The sequence below is a fragment of the Ptychodera flava genome, chromosome 7 (assembly GCF_041260155.1).
Source record: "Ptychodera flava strain L36383 chromosome 7, AS_Pfla_20210202, whole genome shotgun sequence".
Classification (NCBI taxonomy): Eukaryota; Metazoa; Hemichordata; class Enteropneusta; family Ptychoderidae; genus Ptychodera; species Ptychodera flava.
In genome coordinates, this window is record NC_091934.1 from 17,078,446 (window position 1) to 17,101,958 (window position 23,513).

General features: G+C 39.4%; 2 protein-coding genes across 3 annotated transcripts in view; both read left to right on the forward strand.

Moving 5' to 3' along the window:
* Positions 1-1,682: 1,682 nt before the first annotated feature.
* Positions 1,683-11,181, forward strand: LOC139136138 (A disintegrin and metalloproteinase with thrombospondin motifs adt-1-like). 2 transcript variants are annotated; one of them, XM_070703900.1, is made up of 10 exons: positions 1,686-1,961; positions 2,793-2,951; positions 3,338-3,532; positions 6,036-6,560; positions 7,180-7,428; positions 7,846-8,013; positions 8,403-8,561; positions 8,964-9,119; positions 9,857-10,045; positions 10,437-11,181. In XM_070703900.1, the coding sequence occupies exons 1-10, from the start codon at positions 1,751-1,753 to the stop codon at positions 10,649-10,651; spliced, it is 2,226 nt and encodes a 741-aa protein (XP_070560001.1). In that variant the 5' UTR covers positions 1,686-1,750; the 3' UTR covers positions 10,652-11,181. The 2 variants fall into 2 exon arrangements, with proteins under 2 accessions (XP_070560002.1, XP_070560001.1); XM_070703901.1 differs by lacking the exon at positions 8,964-9,119 and having other exon boundaries at positions 1,683-1,961.
* Positions 11,182-14,552: 3,371 nt separating this feature from the next.
* The window catches only part of LOC139136888 (DNA ligase 3-like), a 41,082-nt gene continuing 32,121 nt past the window's right edge, over positions 14,553-23,513 (forward strand). The window contains 6 exon segments of the mRNA XM_070704732.1: positions 14,553-14,625; positions 15,582-16,253; positions 16,850-17,005; positions 17,809-17,967; positions 18,404-18,510; positions 19,395-19,526. Of these exon segments, the coding sequence (XP_070560833.1) occupies positions 15,623-16,253; positions 16,850-17,005; positions 17,809-17,967; positions 18,404-18,510; positions 19,395-19,526 (1,185 nt within the window). The 5' untranslated portion in view covers positions 14,553-14,625; positions 15,582-15,622.

Consider the following 23,513-nt stretch of genomic DNA (forward strand, 5'->3'; position numbering starts at 1 on the left):
CTGAGGAATCGAAGACATTACCAACCCTAACTGAGGAATCAAAGAAATTACCAACCCTAACTGAGGAATCAAAGAAATTACCAACCCTAACTGAGGAATCAAAGAAATTATTAACCCTAACTGAGGAATCAAAGAAATTACCAACCCTAACTGAGGAATCAAAGAAATTACCAACCTTAGCTGAGGAATCAAAGAAATTACCAACCCTAACTGAGGAATCAAAGAAATTACCAACCCTAAATGAGGAATCAAAGAATTACCAACCCTAACTGAGGAATCAAAGAAATTACCAACCCTAACTGAGGAATCAAAGAAATTACCAACCCTAACTGAGGAATCAAAGAAATTACCAACCCTAACTGAGGAATCAAAGAAATTACCAACCCTAACTGAGGAATCAAAGAAATTACCAACCCTAACTGAGGAATCAAAGAAATTACCAACCCTAACTGAGGAATCGAAGACATTACCAACCCTAACTGAGGAATCGAAGAAATACCAACCCTAACTGAGGAATCAAAGAAATTACCAACCCTAACTGAGGAATCGAAGAAATTACCAACCCTAACTGAGGAATCAAAGAAATTACCAACCCTAACTGAGGAATCGAAGACATTACCAACCCTAACTGAGGAATCGAAGAAATTACCAACCCTAACTGAGGAATCGAAGAAATTACCAACCCTAACTGAGGAATCAAAGAAATTACCAACCCTAACTGAGGAATCAAAGAAATTACCAACCCTAACTGAGAAACTAAAGAAATTACCAACCCTAACTGAGGAATCGAAGAAATTACCAACCCTAACTGAGGAATCAAAGAAATTACCAACCCTAACTGAGGAATCGAAGACATTACCAACCCTAACTGAGGAATCGAAGACATTACCAAGCCTAACTGAGGAATCGAAGAAATTACCAACCCTAACTGAGGAAGCAAAGAAATTACCAACCCTAACTGAGGAATCGAAGAAATTACCAACCCTAACTGAGGAATCAAAGAAATTACCAACCCTAACTAAGAAATCGAAGAAATTATCAACCCTAACTGAGGAATCGAAGAAATTACCGAACATAACACATAAGCCGAAGACATTACCAACCCTAGACCATAAGCCGAAAAGATTACCAACGCTAACTGAGAAAAAGAAGAAATTACCAATCCTTACTGAGAAGCCAAAGAAATTACCAAGGTTAACTGAGGAAACGAAGACATTACCAACCCTAAATGAGAAACCAAAGAAATTGCCAACCCTAGCCCATAAGCCGAAGAAGTTACAAGAGCTAACCGAGAAGCCGAAGATGATACCAACCCTAACCGAGAAGCCGAAGAAATTATCTTTAGTTCCGACGCAATCACTGAGACCTGTGAAAGATACCCAAAGTAAGGTTTATTGATATCAACAGGGAGTCTACGCAATGTCTTGAGGTTGTCTTTAGAAATATGTCCCATCTCATGCCCTCCTTGAGGGAAAGGCTTAACCAATGGATATGAATTGTTGAATTCCATCGATAGATTTCGTTTGTTTCTGGATCATTCAGTTACAAGAGGTCGACAAGTGTGACAAAGCAATGCAAAACAAAGCCAAACTAAGAGAAAACAGGGGCTTAAAACTTGCGCCAACTTTGTACATTTTGCAAATTCAAATTTGAAAGAAAGAAATGTCTGTTATACAAATAATAGTGGTAAAAAATATTCCTCGCTATTTCAGAAAATAAAACAACGACGGAGTCTCTCGTTCGATTGAAAATGTACTATCCGGAGCATCATATCCAAAATGTAACCAAGGCAACAGCACGCTGGAGCGAGTGGATGCCATGGTCAGAGTGCTCAGTGACGTGCCACAATGGCAGTCGCAGAAGGCACCGTTCATGTCAGGCGCCCACTGGTGGCGTCGATGAGACAGGCTGTGTGGGGGCAGCGTTGGAAGCGATCGAGTGCTATTCTGGTCCTTGTGGTGGTGAGTAGATCGCAACGGGGAGGGGGGGGGAGCTGATAAATGGAGCAGAGATGGTTGATAGTCGAAAACACGACTATTTTGAACTTAGAAGGACGGTGATATTCTGTGACAATCTATGAAAATACATTTTCGAAGAGAAATACCAAGACCAAAACAAAGAATTGTTCTCACATTTGACTTGACACGTTCAAAGGCGCGAAGCAGTATAAGTAATTGTACTTGACGAATTGATGAAGTACGGTAAAAAATGAAAAAGAGCATCATTTGACAGAAGGCCGAAAGAAAATTTTCAATCCTCATTTCACCGAATAAGTTCTTCACTCACTTTGTTCAGTGCAAATTCACTGTGTTGCTGTTTGTCAAACCAACTTTGTGATTTGCGTGCGTGACTGTGCTACAAAGTTATTGCGATGGTCAGGTTGGGGTGCGTGGACACCGTGATGTGATGGCATTCAAGAGCGCCACAGGGAATGTAACAACCCGGCTCAGGTGGGGAACGGGGAGCGTTGCCATGGCATTGTCATACGAAGGACTGCAGTGAAGATTCCTGTGCTGAACTCGAAGGTGCTGATATACATGTAGCCAATGAGATACTCTGACATTTGAACAAAAATACTGAAATAACTTAACAATATTAACAATTCTCCTACATGCATCACGATTTTACATTGGCTTTAGTGGAAGTATAAAGCTAATTAAAATTCCGACTTTTGAACAAAACACTGCAATGACTTCACAGCAGTAGCAAATTAGAAACTTGTATACACATCAAGTCACATATATCGCATTTTAGCTTGGAGTTTGTTTTACACTCGTTTTCTGCCACATCAGGTTGGTCACGATGGTCGGTTTGGTCGCCGTGTTGTCATGGTAAACAAGAAAGAAATAGGACTTGCTACAAGAGTGAACCGGGCATTGAACATTGTCAGGGAAACGCCTCGGAAGTTGCAAATTGTGATTCAGACGAATGCCAGTTGCAGCCAAGAGAAGGTAACTTTAAATTCAAGGTTTGGTACAAAGTAATGAAAACAAGACATTACCTGAAATCGTCTCTTCAACGCCATCAGCAAACAAATCTTTCGTCGCAAAGATATTGAAAACGTGATACGATAGATCGCAAGTTACTTAATTTAAAAGCAAAGGCGCAAAAAGGTTTGTTTTAACATCACATCATTATAATTAAAATATTCCACTGGGAACGAATTGAAGCGTACGCTAGAATTTGAGATTTTATGCCTACAGATTATGCGACAGGGAATAGGTTACACACTACGTGGCAATGAAGGCTATGGCTACCGTTTGTCAACACGAAACACATTGCAATTTTCCGAGTCCGTAGGCTGAGGGAAATAAAATTAAAAATATTCTCCTTTTAGAACCAGGTTTCAAGGGCAGTAGATGGTCAGAATGGCTGCCATGGACACCATGCTCTACATCTTGCGGCCTTGGTAACCGCACGCGATCGCGCGGTTGCGTCGCGCCTGACCATATCGATGGGCGAGAGGTGGCCTGTACGGGTCTATCAAGGCAGACCGAAGCTTGCAATGGGAACATTACTTGTCCAGCTCCAGGTGAGTCGGATGCTTCACGTGTCGCCATTACTTCATGTTCAACCCGCACCAAGTAAGGGAGTGTCTTGTTGGCACTGGTCTTGATTTTGTTTCGGGGAGGCGGTCGTTTAAAGGGCCACTAGCTGTAACTCTTGGTGATTTTTTTCAGTTTTTTTAATCTCAACTACCAGTTTCTTGTTCTACTGTTCAAACTATATCGAGATACACAGTATTCAACTTGTCAACTCTGCCTGTACATGTGTACAATGCATTGTTATTGTCGACGGGTGAATTCTGGTCCGGACTAGTAAATAATAACGGTACACTTTACCCTGTAGACCACAGTCACCTGTGGTCTATTCCGCTCTGCGTCTATGCGCCCCATAGACGTGTGTACTGCCTGAGAAGAAGAAGCATTTTTGAAGCAGATTAAGTATCAGTTATGAATTTTGAGAATGATAGGGAACGATCGACGGTTACATGATAGATGAACTTGCTAATTTTCACGTTAAAATCAAACGCCGAAGATGACATGGCGGCATATCCCTATACGAAATAGCCATTTGGTTTCCTGACTTTCTTCTTCTCAGGAATATGTACACACGTCTATGCATATTGGGCGCATAGACGCAGAGCGGAATGACCACAGGTGACTGTGTGTAGACGCTAGTTGATAAGCTAATAAAAAGTGGGTGTTTAAACATGCTTTGGGGAGTAGAACAAGGAATTATGCATGGTTCACATCCAAAATAAAAATGGTGAAATTATCATCAAAAATTAGCATTACTTGGGCTTTAAACGTGCTTTGGGGAGTAGAACAGGACCTGCAAGACTTTCAATCAAAAATTGTTAAAAATCATCGTACGTTGGCAAATGAGAGAGGAGGACCATTTCGTTACAAGGTGATTGCGGACGTTGATCGTTAGTTTCACAATTGCTCTTGTATACATAATTATCACATATTTTTAGTCACTTTTTTCAGTTAGCCTGTTTGTTGGTTGGTTACAAAGCGTGTTTGTTTTACTTATTCGTTCTTTGTCTTTGTTTTTCATTTTCTTTTTCTGTATATTGTTTATCGCTTTATTTTTTTGTTTGTTTGTTTACTCGTTTTTTATTCACATCTGAGGTCCCTATGGTAAAACTTTAGGGAATCGTTACGCGTAGGGAATCGTCTGCAATTCCATTAAAAAAGCGCCGCTTACGGCGGATACTGTATGTTTCAGCTTTTCAGTCAGGTATCGTCTGCGCTACGTGACGGACAGGTCGATAACATTTGCACAATATTGTGAATGGGTTCCAATTGGCAAATTTTATACATATTCAGCCGCGATGTATCAACGAAAAATTTGTGTAAAAGGAAATGTAGATATGTCATAAATACCATTTTCGCCATTTTACTAGTGGAAATAAGGTAATAGACGGATGTAATGTTTGTACCACTGTTAATCTTCAGATTGAATTTGCCTGCAATACCTACGTCAAATTTTGCGTCATCGCCTACGTCACGGTTCATTATGCAATCCCGGAGCCTCTGATGACGTCATAGAACGTTGTCTTGGAGACACCCAGCGCTTGTGCATACAAAATACACAGAAAAAAAACATATTTGGTTAAAATTTACGTTGTCGCTAGTGAGTGGTTGACTTACCTTGAGCACAGATGCATGCTGGGATACCCATGATCAATAATGCTGATAGAAATACCAGCAATTCCATGGATCGCTGAGCCCACTTCCCAAATTTACATCATGGCAATGAGATCGGGATGAAAACGTGAGATGAATTGACAATGTTGCTGAGAATATGTCAAACGCGTGGTCAGTAATGGTGATTGAACATTCGAAGGGATCCATTCTAAAGCGTGTTGGGCGCGCAGATATGATTCTTAGAATGCGCGCGCAGTTTAGAAACAGTACAGGAAAGTTCGACACCAACGTTACTGGATGCTTTCAGGGATTCGATGAGATAGAATATTTTGCCTTCCCGTTTTCTAGTTAGTTTTACGTGATCATTGCAAAACTTGATATTGCTTTTAGGACGCTTGTACCAATCAACGCGAAAACCGATGAGGCGTAATGAGGGTACAGTGATGTAGGGGTGTTTTTAATTTTAAAGTCTGTGAAATAATGATATTCTTATTTCACGGCTTGGTAGCATTGGCTTTGCTATTTTCGGGTAGGTTTAGTATATACCTTTTTGCAAATGTCATGTGTTCTCCTTTCAAACATTTAACATTTCGTTTTATATTGAAATTGTTTCATTCTGCGTTACTTTATGTGTTTCAGTAATGTGCAGATGTTTTTCGTAGTTTTAAAAGCGGCATTGACTTTGAATTTCTATCTTAGGCTGACGTCACAATGTGACTGTGGAATAAAATTCTCTCCCAACATGGCAGGTTTCCGAGATCAATGCTTGGCTCTTGAGTGAAATATGCCAGTCTTCGAAATCCGTGCTACCTATTTATTACAAACTTGTTGTCCCAATTGTATCTATAACTTCCTTCCGTCTTTAAATTCTTATTCAAGGTGTAAATCGTACAGCATCAACATGGACAGACTGGTCGTCGTGGTCGGACTGCTCCGTCGACTGTGGCCGGGGAGAGAAACTCAGACTGCGCACTTGCTTGGAAGAGACTTGCCCTGGCTCGTGGATGGACTTGCAAGAGTGTATAGAGCTGGACTGTGAGAGCGCTAATACCGCTGGGAAGAACGGCACTTTTGTTTTTATGATCGATGAGTTGTCGTCTGTGGTGAGTGACATTTCTGCGACAGAGAGCGAGGAGACTTCCCGCGACGAACTGTTGAAACAACACGAATCATTACAATACATGTTGCTGAACAATACAATCCAGCTGGGACACCTGTTCTCTGGGCAGTTGGAAGAAGTGGGAAAAGTCGTCGATGTCTCCATGAAAAAACAAGAAGCCGGCGAATCTGGAGAGGAAGCAGATCACAGCCACATAATACATTTTATATCAACTCTAACCAAGAAACCAAAGGCATTGTCAATCACTCCAAGGCCAACACCCCGCCCAGGACATTATATTCACGGTAAATATTATTGTTATGAAAGAATTCGCGTTAAAGTAGCATGCGCCTCGAAAGTGAAAGACTTGTACTTTTGCTCAAAGTTTCCTCGAGGAATCTTTCAAACATTCACTTTCAAAATCAAGCATGAAAGTTTGGTCACCGCGCAAATTTTGGTACTAGAGAAACGAATTATCTAAGATTTACCGACATTTGAAATTCAAAATGGCAGCCATCCCTGTATTAACTCTACGGAGAAAAATAAAATTTTCGATTTTCGAAAAACTAAGACGGTGAAAGTTTTTCATAAGCAAAGGGCTTCAAAATGAGCCCTCACAAGTGGTAGGTCAGAAAAGAATTGGAAAAGTTTGAGAGTCCAAATATCTTTCCCCGAGGCGCATTCTACCTTAAGATTACATTTACCCATCATCTTGGGGATGGGGTTAAATTTCATGCAGGGATATTTTAACTTTTTACTCATGAGCTCAGAAACAGCAGGTTTAAAGAAAACGAGACAAGAAAGTTGTGAGAGGTACAAAAGTAGAGCCTGTTTTTCTTTTAAGTAAATGTTAATTCGAAAATGATCAATGAATGCTTGGCAATGAAAATGAGATTCGTCGAAAACATTATCAATTCGTTTTAGAAATTGAGACTTCGAGACCATCTCTTTTTCGACTGAAAATGTATTATCCCAACGCCAACGTCCCAGGTGTCACCAAGGAAACGGCACACTGGAGTGAATGGATGCCATGGTCGAAGTGCTCAGTGACGTGTCACTATGGAAGTCGCAGGAGGCATCGTTCGTGTCAGATGCCCGCTGGTGGCGTCGATGAGACAGGCTGTAAGGGGCCAATGATCGAAATGATCGAGTGCAACGCTGGGCCTTGTCATGGTGAGTAGATCGGAATAGGATGGAGAGAGCAGACGAATATAATAGATATGGTGCATAGTCGAAGGAACCGGGTACACTAAACAGCAATACTCTTAGACAATCGTATAAAATACATCGCTAACAGAGAGAAATGATTAGACGAAAGATTAAAACCGTTTTTTTTTGTACTTTCTTTTGAACGAACTCATTTTTAAACAGTCATAGGGACATGTGTGACATGAGTTGCTGAAGACGATAAAAAAACATCATTTGAAAGGGGCGCAAAAGACAATTTTAATCTTCGCTTGGACGGAAAAACTCGCCTCTTTGCGCCCAATCCATAAGTCAATATTATTCGTTGGTTAGACAGACCCATTTTATTATCATTGCTGTTTGCGCATCACTAAACCATGCCCGTGATTCTGTTTTCTTTCAAAGTCAATGGTGGTTGGTCAGGTTGGGGTGCGTGGACACCGTGTTGTGATGGTATTCAAGAGCGCCACAGGGAGTGTGACAACCCGGCTCCGGTAGGAAGCGGAGAGCGTTGTCATGGTATTTTTATGGAAACGCTGGACTGTGACGAAGACAGATGCACTGGACTCGAAGGTGTGGTGATACATGTACAGAACTCATGAAAATCCAACACTAGAACGAGATAAGGAATTATAAACTTCACAGCTGTACCAATTGAGTAAGCCGTCCTGAACGTCAAGTGAAAACTTATGGCTCTCCTGTGTAGGGGCAGCCAGAATGACTGCCCCGCAGAGCAGTGTGGGTAACCGAGATTGGTGAAAAATTTGCTGTTATCACAGTCGTTTGGTGGGCTATTCAGCTCTGGGACTATTCCACCCATAGACGAGTGTACAGAAGCGAGAAACAACCCTCTCGCTTCTGTACACTCGTCTATGGGTGGAATAGTCCCAGAGCTGAATAGCCCACCAAACGACTGTGCTGTTATCTTTATTTGTTTGACTCTCTCCCTTTTTTCACATCAGGTTGGTCACGATGGTCGGTTTGGTCTCCTTGCTGCCTTGGGCAACAAGAAAGAAAGAGGACTTGCCACGGGCCTGAACCGAGTATTGTAGGTTGTCATGGAGACGCCTTGGAAGTCGCGCATTGTGATTTAGATGAATGCCATTTGCAGCTCGGAGAAGGTAACTTCACAATTTATGGTTGGAAACTAATAATTACAACCGTAACTTCACAATTTATGGTTGGAAACTAATAATTACAACCGTAACTTCACAATTTATGGTTGGAAACTAATAATTACAACCGTAACTTCACAATTTATGGTTGGAAACTAATAATTACAACCGTAACTTCACAATTTATGGTTGGAAACTAATAATTACAACCGTAACTTCACAATTTATGGTTGGAAACTAATAATTTCAACCGAACAGCAAACTTACACCTTTCGACAAAGTAAACATTTAAAATACTAAACTACACTGCATAGATTATTAAACTGACGATTTATTTTTCATAACATAACATATTTGAAGCTTTGAAGACTGATTGCCCGTTTACTTTCGTTTCCATGATATAACAAGGTTGGTCTGACTGGGGTCCCTGGAAGGCGTGCTGTGATGGTCTGAAAGAGAGGTCTCGATTGTGTAAGAATGACGATGTGCCGTGTGAGGGGCGTGGTGTTGAGACGCTCGACTGCGAGGAAGAGGAGAATGATCAGTGTGCGAGGAAAACGACAGGTTGGTAGTAGAGTAGATCCGTCACTCGAGGGCGCTCCCTACGCCCCCCCTTCCCCCGTAAGAGGTGCGGAGCGTAGGGAGCGTCCGAGTGCCACGGACCTTTCAGTGTAATAGTGGTGCTGCTGTTGTCCCACAGGCCCCCAGTTGCATGTACCAATAGTCAGATGCCGCCAACTGGTAAATTTCATTAATTTCGCAAAACCATCACAAAACATGTTTTGAAGGCTGATATACCGACTTTACTTAGTTTTGACCTTGACCTTAAATTTAGAGGGGAAAGTAGAGCTGTTCGTAACTGCCCCCTTACTGGCATACACGGAAAATGTGCCCTCCCACTGGATTTTGATGCCCACTGCCCTCAAGTATCTATGGTCTGCCCGCTCCCCTCTCCCCACAACAATTCAAACTCCCCATTGCCCTCTCCCACTACTGAAATTCCCCATTGCCCACTACATGCCCACTAGGCAACTTAGATCAATGCAAAATCTTGCGAGTGGTTAGCAGTATATCTTGGAACATTGCTATACCTTATCTATAACTGAGAATATGTATACTATATATATATATATATATATATATATATATATATATATATATATATATATATATATATATATATATATATATATATATATATATATATATATATATATATATACACTATATATTTTCTGAAAGCCTTGAAATTTATGCATCTGTACACGTTCATCTGAACTAACCAATAGTCTCCCTTCTAGAACCAGGTTTCACGGGCAGTAGATGGTCGGAGTGGTTGCCATGGACACCATGCTCTACATCTTGCGGCCCTGGTAACCGCACGCGAACGCACCGTTGCATCACGCCTTACCATGTTGATGGGCGAGAGGCGACCTGTACGGGTCCATCGAAGCAGACCGAAGTTTGTAATGGGAACGTGACTTGCCAAGGTGAGTCGCTTCGGCTACCGCCGATAAAGGTTTGTGATCGACTCGCTCCGAATCCTGCACCCTCAGTGCAGCATAGGAAGAAGGGGATACTCCGGAATATACGCACTGAGACAAGTCCGTCCGTGAATATTGGCATATTGAACGTTACGAGGAATAAATAAATATATCCGGAAACCAAATCTTTCTCTTAGCATGAGTTCTTGAAGGATTTTTTGCTCAAGAAATGATTTGTGTCGAACGAACGAAACCCTTGCTTTCTTGAAGCATTTGCACTATGAAAATCCCATAAGGCATTGTATAATAGACCTAGTGGTAATTCAATCCAAATTTCTACTCCGCGAGAATTTTGATGAGGTACTGTCGTCAACCATTTATTTTATTTTGTTTTCAGGCAAGAAACGTGTGAGGATATCACCGGAAAGAATAAGAAACTTCAAGAACACACGCAAAGGTTTCACCGGCCTGTTGATATCGACAGCGGGACTGTTGATGTTGGGCTTCATGGTGTTGCTTTGTATTGCTGCCTATCGAAGATTGCGCCGTAGAGGGCGCAAACCCTACAAGGCAGTTCTTGGAGAAAGTCCCGAACTCATAGACTGGGACTAGTAAAATAGGCCTCAGTCGGGCGGAGGGTATTCACGCAGTGCTTCCGATGAAGGGCTGTCATATTACAAGACTAATATGAGGTCGAAAATTCACCTCTTGCTTACTGTTTAAAGTGTAAAATGTATGACATCGTGTGGTCATGTTTACAAACATCTAGGCCTACGAGGATGAACCTATTGTCAATGCTGCATGAAATACCGCTAAAATACATTTTCTTCTGTATTCCTTAAGATAACATGTGGCATGGACACTTCAGCGTATACCCCATGAATAACATTTGAACGATGTGTTAACATATTATGTAAATGGTATGTGATTTGAAATGAATACAGTAAAGGATCTGTTAATTCCGCGTTTTAATGTACTTATAAATGGTTGTTACTGACTAGAACAATTAGATTAACAATGTGTTGACATATTGTGTAAATTGTATGTGATTTGAAATAAATTCAGAAAATGACCCTTACTTGTAAATAGTTGTCAAGGACCAGAACACTTGGACTCACATTGTATCGACGTCATTAACATTGTGCTCCGAGACGCGTATAACAAGTAATGCTTGATTGCTGTCTTATTTTGTTACTATGGTGAACGTCGAACTTTTAGGCAATCAAACGCATCAGATAATAGACGAAAAACAGTGACAAAAGTTCGCGTAGGATTTCCAAAGGACAAATACGAGACACGGCGAAGGAGAAAGAAATCGTTACAAAACCAGTGCTAAGTGCCGAGACACCAAGTTGTGGCAGTATAAATCTTTATTAGCAATAAATATCACAGCCAAACGTATTAAGGTAGAACGCACCTCGGGGACAGACATTCGGACTCTCAAACTTTTACAGTTCTTTTCTGATATACCACATGTGGGGGTTCATTTTAAAGTTCTTTGTGAAAGAAAACTTTTCACCGGCTTAGCTTTTTGAAATTCGAAAATTTTTATTTTTCGCCATAGAGTTAACAAGGGATGGCGGCCATTTTGAATTTCTAATATCGGTAAATCTTGGGTTATTTGTTTCTCTAGTACCAAAATTTGCACGGTGACCCCCTATTTTTATTCTTGATTTTGGAAGAGAATGATTGGAAGATTCCTTGAGGAAAGTTAGAGAAAAAGTTTAAGTCTTTCACTTTCGAGGTGCATACTACCTTAAAGTAAATTAAAATAAACCAAAGCATGAAGAACCTAAGACTAAGGAACCCGACCCCTGGGGAAGGACATTTCTGCAACTCCCTATGGCTGCAGTGCGTTTTCAAATCTGGCTTGAAACTGATTTTTATACCTTTTACTGATTTAAACGGGCCTGGAAATTGTTTTTGAATCAGTCACCAATAAATTTTATATAATTTATGTTGTGTTTGTGTTGAAATGTTTAGAGACAACAGTGTTTTAGTGGATTTGATATCATAGCAAGTTTTTGTCCAACATATACACACAATGTCATGTTTGATATAACCTGAAATGGTTACATGAATCTTCTCAGTATCACATACAACTTGACATTGTTTACACGGAATATTCTGACTAATGTAACTTCTATCGGGGTTCTGGGTTTTGTTGTTTTTTGTATAAAGAGCAGCAAGAACTTGGGTTTTCTTTAGATTCTTTGATTGATAACAGAGTCTGACAAGAAGAGATTTGCAAGTTTGTTTTCGCTGATTTGATTGATTGATTATTTCTGTGGTGGCTTGAATACTGGAAAGGGTTGGGTTGAAACTTTAGACAAATGGTAGCCTTTTACTTTGATTATTTTGATATTTGTCGACTGACGCTATGAGACTTTCTGATCGGGAAATTGCTTCAGTTTGGGCTAACGAACATCGGAAGGTGTGTGGCCTCTTACTTTGATATAATTGCTACTCGCAGTATCAATGGACAAATGCTATTGGTTCTAAGTGATTGACTCAAATAATCTGTTTCTAGGATGACAATTGGTTTCGCTCATATCTTTCTAACCGTAGCAAGTGTGTTGTTATCGATTCCACTAAATCATGTTCCCGTCAAATTGACACATGGGGTTCAACGAGGGTTCTTGGCCCTATACTATTCAATGTATATACATCTCCTTTTTTGAAATTAGTTGCAAGTCATGGTTGCCTGTATAGTTTTTATGCAGATGATTCTTCATTGTATATGTCTTTTAAGATCAACGATGCCTCTGTGATGGCTAGCAATCTTGAATTATGTATTTCACATGTTAGGTCTTGGATGTCTGCAAACTTCCTTTTTTTGAATGATGATAAAACTGAATTTGTAACTTTCTCTGCATTTTCCAGTAAATACTTAGTACGATAGAATACGGGAGATACGGGTCGGTGACACCTTGATTCCTGTTCAAAGTCAGACAAAGAGTCTTGGAGTTATCCTGGATTCCGGTCTTACGATGTACCCTCATGTCAACAATATCTGCCGCTCAGCTATTTTTCACTTACGACGCATTGCAAATATTCGCAAATATCTTTCTAGATCAGACACGGAACAGTTGATTCACGCTTTTGTGACTTCTCGCATTGATTCATGTAATTCGCTTATTCTTTATGGTCTTCCAAAATACTCAGCTAATCGCATTCAACGTATTCAGAATATAGCTGCTAGAATTGTAACTCGCTCAAGAGTCACGGAGCATATCACCCCCGATTTTGTTTCAGTTGCATTGGCTGCCTGTTTCTCAACGTACTGTTTTTAAGATTCTTATCTTCACCTATAAATGTATCCATTCACTCGGTCCAAGTTATCTTTCTAACATGGTTAATTTGTACGTCCGAACCCATAATCTGAGATCCGCTGACCAATCTAAACTGTGTCAAAGCAGGTCTCGTATAAAGAAATATGGGGACCGTGCCTTCAGTATTGCCGCCCCCTTTTTATGGAATAACCTTCCGATTGATATGATGTTCGTCGCTCCCCAAGCCTGCCAAGTCTTAATACACTTCTTTTCAGTTCTGCTTTTAACTGAACTCATCCATTGTATTGATGTTTTTGTTTTGTTTTAAACCCTCTTACCTTTTATAATGTTGATTGTATTTTTCCCAGCGTCTCTGATCACACCTTTGTGTGGATTTAGTCGCTTTATAAATAAATCAATTATATATATATATATATATATATATATATATATATATATATATATATATATATATATATATATATATATATATATATATATATATATATATATATACACACACACACACACACACACACACACACACACCACTTTTGTGTGCACCTTATAACCTTATAGACTGTAGACAGATAGTTTTGTATACCTTTGAGAAGACAGTTTTGTATAGCTTTGAGAAGACCTTATGTAACATTTCTCAATGGCTTCACCTCAGTTGGGGAATCTTGGCTATCGGTTTTGAGTTGGACAAAACTAAACGCTGGGGGCGCAAGTCAGAAAAAAGATATGAAGTTAGGGGGTCTTCGAAGGTCAGCGTCTCGAGCAACGTGACCTTTCGTCGCTCAAAATGAAACTGATGTGAACAAAGACGCCCGAAACTTCATTTCACTGTTGTATCGGTAAGTGGGCATACCTAAACAGGTCATTTCTGCAATATTAGAGCAAAATTGAATGAAATACGTCCACAGAAACTCTCTGGAATTTTGAACACCGCAACCCACTGCAAGTACAAGCAAGTTGTATTGAAATCTATGCCGTTTCAATATGTGTCACTCACAGCTCGTGAGTCATAGTATTCACACGTTGTTTATTTTGCTGTCAGTGCGAAAATGTTGTGTCAGCAAAGTATGTTTTTGTGGTCAGGACACTACAAGTCAGAACATGTTGCGAGTTTTGCAATGAATAAGTGACATATATTTGAGTCTTTGAGGCGTAGATTCTGTCATTCGACCCTTCGGCGAACAACCTTGCGTGTGACACTGACAGCGGTGCGTCTTATACGCGTCACCTTGTGACAGTGTGTACACAATAATACTATCCCGTTGAATACATACATGGATGCGTGATGAACTACACGTAAGAGAAACATCAAATATGTGTGCACATTTTTCAATCCACTTCATACAACATTGTTATTGTGTTTTAATACGTAAATTATACATGTCACAATTATGAATATAAACTTAGATGTTTACATACACACCACACGCACATATATACCACACACACACATACACACATATGCAAGGATGTGTGCTGAACTACATGACTACTTGTGAGAAAAAACATCAAGCATGTGTAAATTTTACAATCCACTTCATACGACATTGTTATTGTGTTTTTATATAGAAATTATACATATCACAATTATGAATGTAAAGCTTAGTTACTCACACACACACACACACACACACACACATATATATAGCAGTATATGCAGAAAAACTTGTCTAATCTGAACTGTTCAGGGACCGAGAAAATTGTTTGGTTTGGAGAGATGTTTGGTTTATAGAGGTCCTTTTAACATAGAGTTCTATTGGAATGGGACTGGGAAAAGGGTTCAGTTTAGACAGGTTTCACTGCCTATTTCTATAGAAAGATGAAGACAATTCATGAACTTGTTGGGTAGGTAACTCTACATATAAAAGATAGGCAGATGTAGACACTGCTGTACGGCTTACTATTCATTCATGAAAGATGTAAAGTTGTATGGTACATGCAGCTTCACATTGCAAGTGCACTGAAGTTACAAATATATTTAAGATATTCCTGGTAGCTTTGGATCAGCAGTCATGTTACCCATGATGATCTCAGTGTATTAAAACATGAAAATCAGATACAGCAGCAATTGTTCCTTTTTACCAAATCACTCACCGGTCATTTGCCAACCTCAGCAACATACATTTGTGTTACGTCATGGTTGCTAGCACCCATATGCAGTAAATCTTTGCAGTCAGTCAGAAATTTTGCAGCTTTACTATTGTGTTACTGAACAACATCACTTTCAGGAATGTTTCTTTTCCATGGAGCAGGCACAATGGTACAGAATTAGAACAGCAAGGGTACTGTTCTAATGGTAGCAAAGCTCACGTCGATTCCAGTTTATGCATCCCGGAAAGTTGAAAGGATTGTGACTGATTGGATCTCGCGTGGACAGATAAGTTGTGGATGTGTACAGCTTACAAGATTCTTTCACACTTTCACCAGGGAAAAGTCTACGGTATCCAGTAAATCCGGTTTGAGAACCTTCTCAACACAGAAAGGTTTCAAAAGTTTGAAAAGACACTCTGACACATTTGGATCTGATACCATCGGCAGATTTTCTCTGTTCACAGTTATATTGAGAAGACGCCCTGCATTTCCTGCTTTCTGTGAGAATTATCGCATTCAAAGATTTTACCACACATCACCGGCCACAATGTCAGTCAACAGATACTCCTGTGACTATGCCAAACTTGGAACATCTAAGTGCAAGAAATGCAAGCAAGCCATCAACAAGAAAGAACCCAGGATCGCCAAGATTGTTCCAAATCCATTCTCTGATGACGGAAGTGACATGAAGCAGTACTACCACATCTCGTGTATGTTTGAGACGCTGTCTCGCGCGAGGGCGACTACAAAGAAGATTGAGGATCCCAGTGACCTTGAAGGATTCCAGAATATGGAAGATGAAGAAAAGGATACCATCAAGAAACACATCAGAGGTAATAATGGATAAAGGAATTCTTGAAGTAACTCATTAGTGTTCTCCACAAGGGGTGTACCTCCCTCTATTTTGGAGCAGTCTATTCATATGTTAATGCTATACAAAAGAATATATTTGCAAAACAAAAGAATTTGCAAAGTGTAAATTGTTATATAAATTGGTCATCCCTGTGTTTCTCCAAGCTGTGGAAACTACATGTACTTCTCATAAACTGGCAGTATTATTTCAATTGTATGAAAGTGGCTGCTTCAACCATGGAGCTAGAAAGTTAGCTCCATGCTTCAATGGTATATATATTTGTTCTGATTGTGTTTTAGTAGACCGGTTGATTTTTGTTGTGTGATTGAGATAATTTGTGTCATTCCCGAATGCGTAGCTTTAAGTTGTGAAGTACACTGATCAGATGGAATATAAAATCAATGTGTGTATTCCTCACCATGTGTGATGATAGTTCACCATGCACAGATCCAAGATTTCTGTAGTTTGTTTCCTCAACACAATTCTGTGAATGACAAAAAATATTGTTTGCTGTTTGTAATTGATACAGTATATTATTATTACACATTACCAAGGTTACTAACTTTTTGCTTCCAGAATTGGCAGCAAAGAGTTCATCTCCAAAGAAGTCACCAGCAAAGAAAGCCGTCCAGGCGACGATCACGACCACTGGCCTATTGCAGTCACCTACAAAAAAAACACCTACCAAAGCAACTCCCACAAAATCTCCTCCTAAGTTTGATGTTGATGAAGGTAAGATTACAACTGTGACAGTCTCGATAATCTCCTCAAGTGCCCACACCATTGTGTGCCTCCTACACAGTAGACTGAGAGATCCATTGCTTGAGGGCTCCCTACGCTAGAGAGAGAACGTCCTCAACCAACAGATCTTTCTGTCCACATACACAGATACTCCTTGACTTTTGAATCCATGGAAATTTTTCTGAAAAATCCCCTTTTATCATCCCTGCACCATCAGTACATGTAGTTCATCTACCATGAGATGAATATTACTCACACATATTGGCTTGGAGGCTTACAGTAGATCTGTCTCCCAACAAGACTTTTTGAGTGGTTCATTTCATGATCAGGCTTGGACTTACTATTGGATCTTTTAATCGGGTAATAAGAGAGCCATTTGAGATTTGAAAATATGATGAAATGGTCACCTTCGATGCTATTCTTGTATACATGATGAATTTGATTGTAATATTAGAATTACATGTAACACGGTGATCCACTGATGATGACTTAAAGGGGCAGTTCTCAATTCCTGGTTCTCGCATTAGTCATTGTTGACATTGAGTATTTACATGATGTTAGCCCTTCGTTTTCCATTGAAAATTTTATCAAGTTGGCCTCTTTGCTTTTAGATACAGCTGATAAAATGACCTACCCCTTTAACTGTGCTGTGATATTGGTATTGATATTTTTGTCTTTTTTTCCCAAATGAAAGAAAAGAATACATTTAATACATTTGTCTTTTCACATCATGTAAACAAGGACTTCCATGACACTGTAATGACATTTTTATGAACATGAAATGTTTCTTGCAGGTGCCGGGCCGTCTGCACAGCAAGATCAAGACCCCATGACCAAACGCGACAACTCATTCCGACAGTTCCGAAGGTTGTGTGTAGACGTTGCTGAGGAGTCTAGCTATCTCGGCAAAACAAAACTGGTTTCTACATATATCCAGAAAGGCAATGGAGGGGGTATGTATGTTTTTTAGAAATAATTAATATTATATTTTGATAAAAATCACATGTTATCAAGACTCCAAATGTGTCTTGTGTATCTGTTCCATCAACAGACTAAGATATGGTTCCATTGATGGACTAAGATATGGTCCCGTCATTTCAAATAGATTTTGTTTGCTCACATACAGGTAAATACGTTGAGAGGCTTAAATTTCCTTCAGGATTGTATTATGTTGCAAATGCATCATGTATGGGTTTATCCTTTGCTCTGTTACAACCATAATATTTAGAAACCTCTTGTTTCTCTCCGGCTGATTTAGTTTAAAATGTTATGTTTTTCTGTTTAATATGCATGTAGTAAACCACATAGACCGGAAAGTGACTTTGTTTAGATACCCATTACCTCTGAGAATAATCTTTACTCCAATAATTTTTCTTTTCTCTTTCACAGATGGCTTTAAAGGAGATCTGTATCTGTTGCTACGGCTCCTGTTGCCAGGTGCAGTGAAGAGGGTGTACAATATCAACAACAAGCAACTCATCAAACTTTACAGTCAGGTATGTACTCAATGAGGCTTTAAAAATGCTCATCTCTCTCTGTCCAGGACAGACACTGTGATGCTTTGGACAGACTAAAGTGCTTTTGGAAAGTGCTCATCAATACGGACTGATTAAAATTTTCAGATTATTATCAGAATTGCTGTCTCTTTGCTCAACCATTCATATCAACTGTTTCAATTTTATGCAATTTTTTGAACCATTTCAGACCAATTTATTTCACAGTAACCATTTCCAAAAAAAATAAAAAGATTTTCATGAGAATATACTTTTACATGGGAAACCACCTTATCCGAATGCAAGACACAGCTAAATATTAAGTAAACTCATATTCAAGGACAGGTACTGGTTCTAAACTTTCTTGTAAACTGCCTAAATGGTAAGGCAACATAAAAAATTATGACTGCAACAACTGTGTACAGTTCAAGGTCATCAGTTTTAGGACTGTACAATTCAAGGTCATCTCAGCATTAGGACTGTTCAGTTCAGGGTCATCTCAGCATTAGGACTGTGCAGTTCAAGGTCATCTCAGCATTAGGACTACAGCTCAAGGTCATCTCAGCATTAGGACTGTGCAGTTCAAGGTCATCTCAGCGTTAGGACTGTGCAGTTCAAGGTCATCTCAGCATTAGGACTGTGCAGTTCAAGGTCATCTCAGCATTAGGACTGTGCAGTTCAAGGTCATCTCAGTGGTCTCTTTGCTTGAACTCTCACTTGTTAGACATATGCCTAAGTTATCATGTGTGTGAATTTTTTTCTGATGTATGCCAACTTAAAGTTTGCTCTTTTTCTGCCTAATAACTTCAATTTGGTAGCATGTTTATGTTTTGTATCTGCCAATATCTTTTCTTTTGATGCATTCTTTTTATTGTAACTTACAAAAGATATTTGGAACCAGTCAGGATGACATGTTGACAGATCTTGAACAGGGTGATGTCTCTGAGACAATCCGTAAATATTTTGAAGAAAGCACGCTGCTTGACCCAGCAAAGAAGAGTATTCTGTCACTACAAGAGGTATGTCATGTGATCAGACCTTGTCTGGTCTGCATCCGAATCAGAATTTTGCAGATTCGCAATGAGTGATGATATTTCTCCCTTTTGTTGTTTTGTATGTCAAGTGCAAGTTCTTATTCTACTCCACAAAACATGTTAAAGCACCTTTTATTTATTTAACTTGTCAACACAGTGTCGATGTGTGTAAAATACACTTATGGTTTACATTTGAATTCTGGTTAGGACTGGGATTCTCTTGTCGGCGATAGCAATGCAGTTTACACACGTACAGGCTGAGTTGATGAGCTGAATACTGTGTATATCAACATGCTTTGGGGAGTAGAACAAGAAATGGTAGTTTATATAAAATCAAATATTGTGAAAAAAAATCATCAAAATTTACAGCTGCTGTCACTTTGCCTGCCAAGTTCATATTTTACAATCAGGTCAAGTTCATATTTCACAATCAGGTCAAGTTCATATTTCACCATCAGGTCAAGTTGGTTAAAACTAGTACAGCAAAACATGTACCGTATGGTACATTCTAACAAAGACTTGAAGATTTGAAGGTCCCTGAAGACAGAGATACTGTACACATGATTTTTACAGACTAAAATTACTATAACTTACTAAGCCAAGTGGGTGAAAATACATATGATTTTGGCTCAATGCCACTTTTTACTGACTTGGCAGATGGGCAAGTGATACACTCTGGCAGGTAAAGGGTTAAAGAAGGTGGTATCAGGATAGATGAATCACCAGATATTATAAAAGAGCTTCTTGCATCAATAACATCTTCATTAAAATAATGTGGACAACATGGTGTGATTACTTACACAATTATCAAGTCACTGTAGACATGATATTAATAATAGTGGAGTTGCACTGCCATTGCCTGGTGCCTGGTTTGTTATCACAACTGGAAGTTGTGATATAGAGGTGTGTTTCAACCGGTGTTTTGTTATGTAGGTCATTCCCCCCACACACTCATCATGACCTGAGTTCAATTAGTCTAGAACATTCTCAAGGTCACTGCCCTTGATGACCTCACAACCTTGAATTCAATTAGTCATGTTTGGAATGTTCTGGAAAGTTGATTAGTTGTGTAAGGGAGATAATTTTAGAACAGTAATTAGCATGTCAATAAAGTTCTAGATTGTTCTTATATGCCTTTATAAAAGGGACGTGCACAGCTTCCAGTCAGACTTTTGGGATCGTGTCTCTTGTGTGTTACTAAACTCCAGCAGTAGTCATTCTCAAGACCTTTCAAGACCTTCACTGCCAACGCTGGATTTATACTGTGGACTTTGTGCAGCTTCAAGCCTGCAAGCCAAAGGACTGTTCATTCATCCGACTGACTGTTACAACTCTGAGACTGGAGCTTTGCCGTCCCAGCTGAGATAAGTAGTCTGTACACTTTTAAAGCTTGTACTCTGTCCCTAACTTAGCAATTAGTTTTGTTTTCGTAATAAATTTTGTTTAAAGTGAAACTGCTGAGTTCACCCTTTTGTTCGTTTTCTCTGCACGTAACAAATTGGGGGCTTGTCCGGGATACGAATATTTTGAGCCGTTTGACAACATTTTGCCTACCTTTTCAAAACTACTGTATACTGTGAACTCAGCGAAATTCAATCATGGCGGAATTCAAGCCAGACGAATTTATGGATGACCTTGATCAGGACACATTTAATTCCCTCAGAAAAGACAACCTCATAGCACTGGCCAATTTCCTTAAAGTAGATGTCAAAAGATCTATGCGCAAGCGAGAAATACAGTTCAAGATTGCAAAACATTTAGTTAATTCTGGCCATTTTGAGGAGTCTGCCTTAAAAGATTATGAGCCTGAGTCTTCCTTCGAACTCAAAAAATTGGAATTAGAAATACAGGCAGATTTCGAGCTAAAAAAATTGGCATTAGAAAAAGAAAAAGAAATTACAAATGAAAGAAAAAGAATTACAAATGGAAAAGGAGAGACAGGCATTAGAAAAAGAAAAAATACAATGCAGTTAGAAATGGAAGAAAGACAGAAAGAGAGGGAATTGGAAATGAAAGAAAAAGAATTGCAAATGGAAGAAAGACAAAGGGAGAAAGAAAGAGAGGAAAAAGAAAAGGAAAGAGAATTAGCAGAACACCGACTGCAGTTAGAAATAAAACGTTTAGAGCTTGGACAGTCAGGAAAATTCTTCCCTTCAGACAAGTTTGACATCACTAAGCATTTCAGGTTAGTTCCCCCTTTCCAAGAAAAGGATGTTGATAAATATTTCCTTCATTTTGAGAAAATTGCTCAGAGTCTGAACTGGCCTAAGGAGTCCTGGTCTATGCTTTTGCAGAGTGCTTTGGTGGTTAAAGCCAGAGAAATTTACATTCAGTTGTCAGTAGAGCAGGCTTCAGATTATGATTCTGTGAAGGAATTAATTCTCAAGGGTTATGAGTTGGTACCTGAAGCTTACCGTCAGAAATTTAGGGATTGTGAGAAGGTGAAGGATCAAACTTATGTTGAATTTGCTCGAACAAAAGAACAACTGTTTGATCGTTGTGCTCTTCTGAAAAGGTCAGTCAGAATTATGACAAATTACGACAGCTTGTTTTGATTGAGGAATTTAAGAGGTGCATTCGGAGTGACATCAAGACGTTTATCAATGAACAAAAGGCAGATACATTGGAGGTTGCTGCACGTTTGGCCGATGATTACTCATTGACCTCACAAATCTTCATTTCTCAGCAAACCATCCCAGTCCTTTTCCTACAGAAACAATGCAGGTAAATTTAACTCCTCCTTTTCATCCAAGAATTTCTCAAAGGACAGTAGGAAATCAAATGACAACAGTTCACAGAGTTCAAGTAACACTCCCACATCATCAGATCCCAAGTCTCAATCTCCTTCTGACAAACAGTTGGTACACTTTCTTGTAATTATTGTAAGAAAGACGGCCATTTAATGTCAGATTGTTTCAAATTGAAAAGAAAACGTGAAGGTCAAAGTGGTCAAAGTGGATCTAAGCCCACCGGCTTTATTTCTTCATCAACTCAATTAGAGTCTAATAATGTGTGTAACACATTTTCTGAGGTTAAAGCCCTCTTATCCCCAATTAATGAGGTCAAGGTCAATTCTTCTCAAGATAGCATTATGGGTATTTTCGAGCCATTTATTCATAATGGTTTTATATCACTTTCTAGTGATTTCTCTTCCGCTACCCCTGTCAAAATTTTAAGAGATACCGGGGCTTCCCAGTCTCTTTTGTTGGCAGATACCCTGCCGTTTTCTGAAAAGTCATTTTCAGGTTCTAAAGTTCTTATTAAGGGGGTAGATTGTAATGACTACATTCCTGTTCCTCTCCATAATGTCTATTTGTCTTCGGACTTTGTTTCTGGACCTGTGACTTTAGGTATTAGGCCTTTTTTGCCTTTTGAAGGGATTCACCTTCTTCTTGGAAACGACCTTGCTGGGGACAAGGTCATTACTAATCCACTTGTGACTGATAATCCTACTTTAGATCAAGATCCAGAGCCAATTGAACAAGAGATACCCAATTTATTTCCTTCATGTGCCATTACTCGAGCCATGAAAACTTCCGAGAATCAAAATACTCTCAAAAATAATGTCACAGATGTTGACTTAAATGACACCTTTCTCAGTCAGGTGTTTGACACGGATCATTCCGTTATCCTCGTGGATTTGAAACTTCCAGTAAAACTTCTGCTGACCAAAGTCAGACATTTTCTAGATCAAATCTCATTGCAGAACAACACAAAGACCCAGATATTTTGTCTTTGTTTGACAGGGTAGATGATGAAGATAAAACTTCAGATAGCTCTGTTTCCTATTATACAAAATCTGGTATTCTCATGCGTAAATGGAGACCTCCAGACGTCTTGGTTGATGATGATTGGGCTATAAAACATCAAATTGTGGTTCCAAAGCCCTATCGTGCTGAAATATTGCGCCTGGCCCATGAAACGCCCTGGGCTGGTCACTTAGGAGTCAGGAAAACTTATCATAAAATTCTC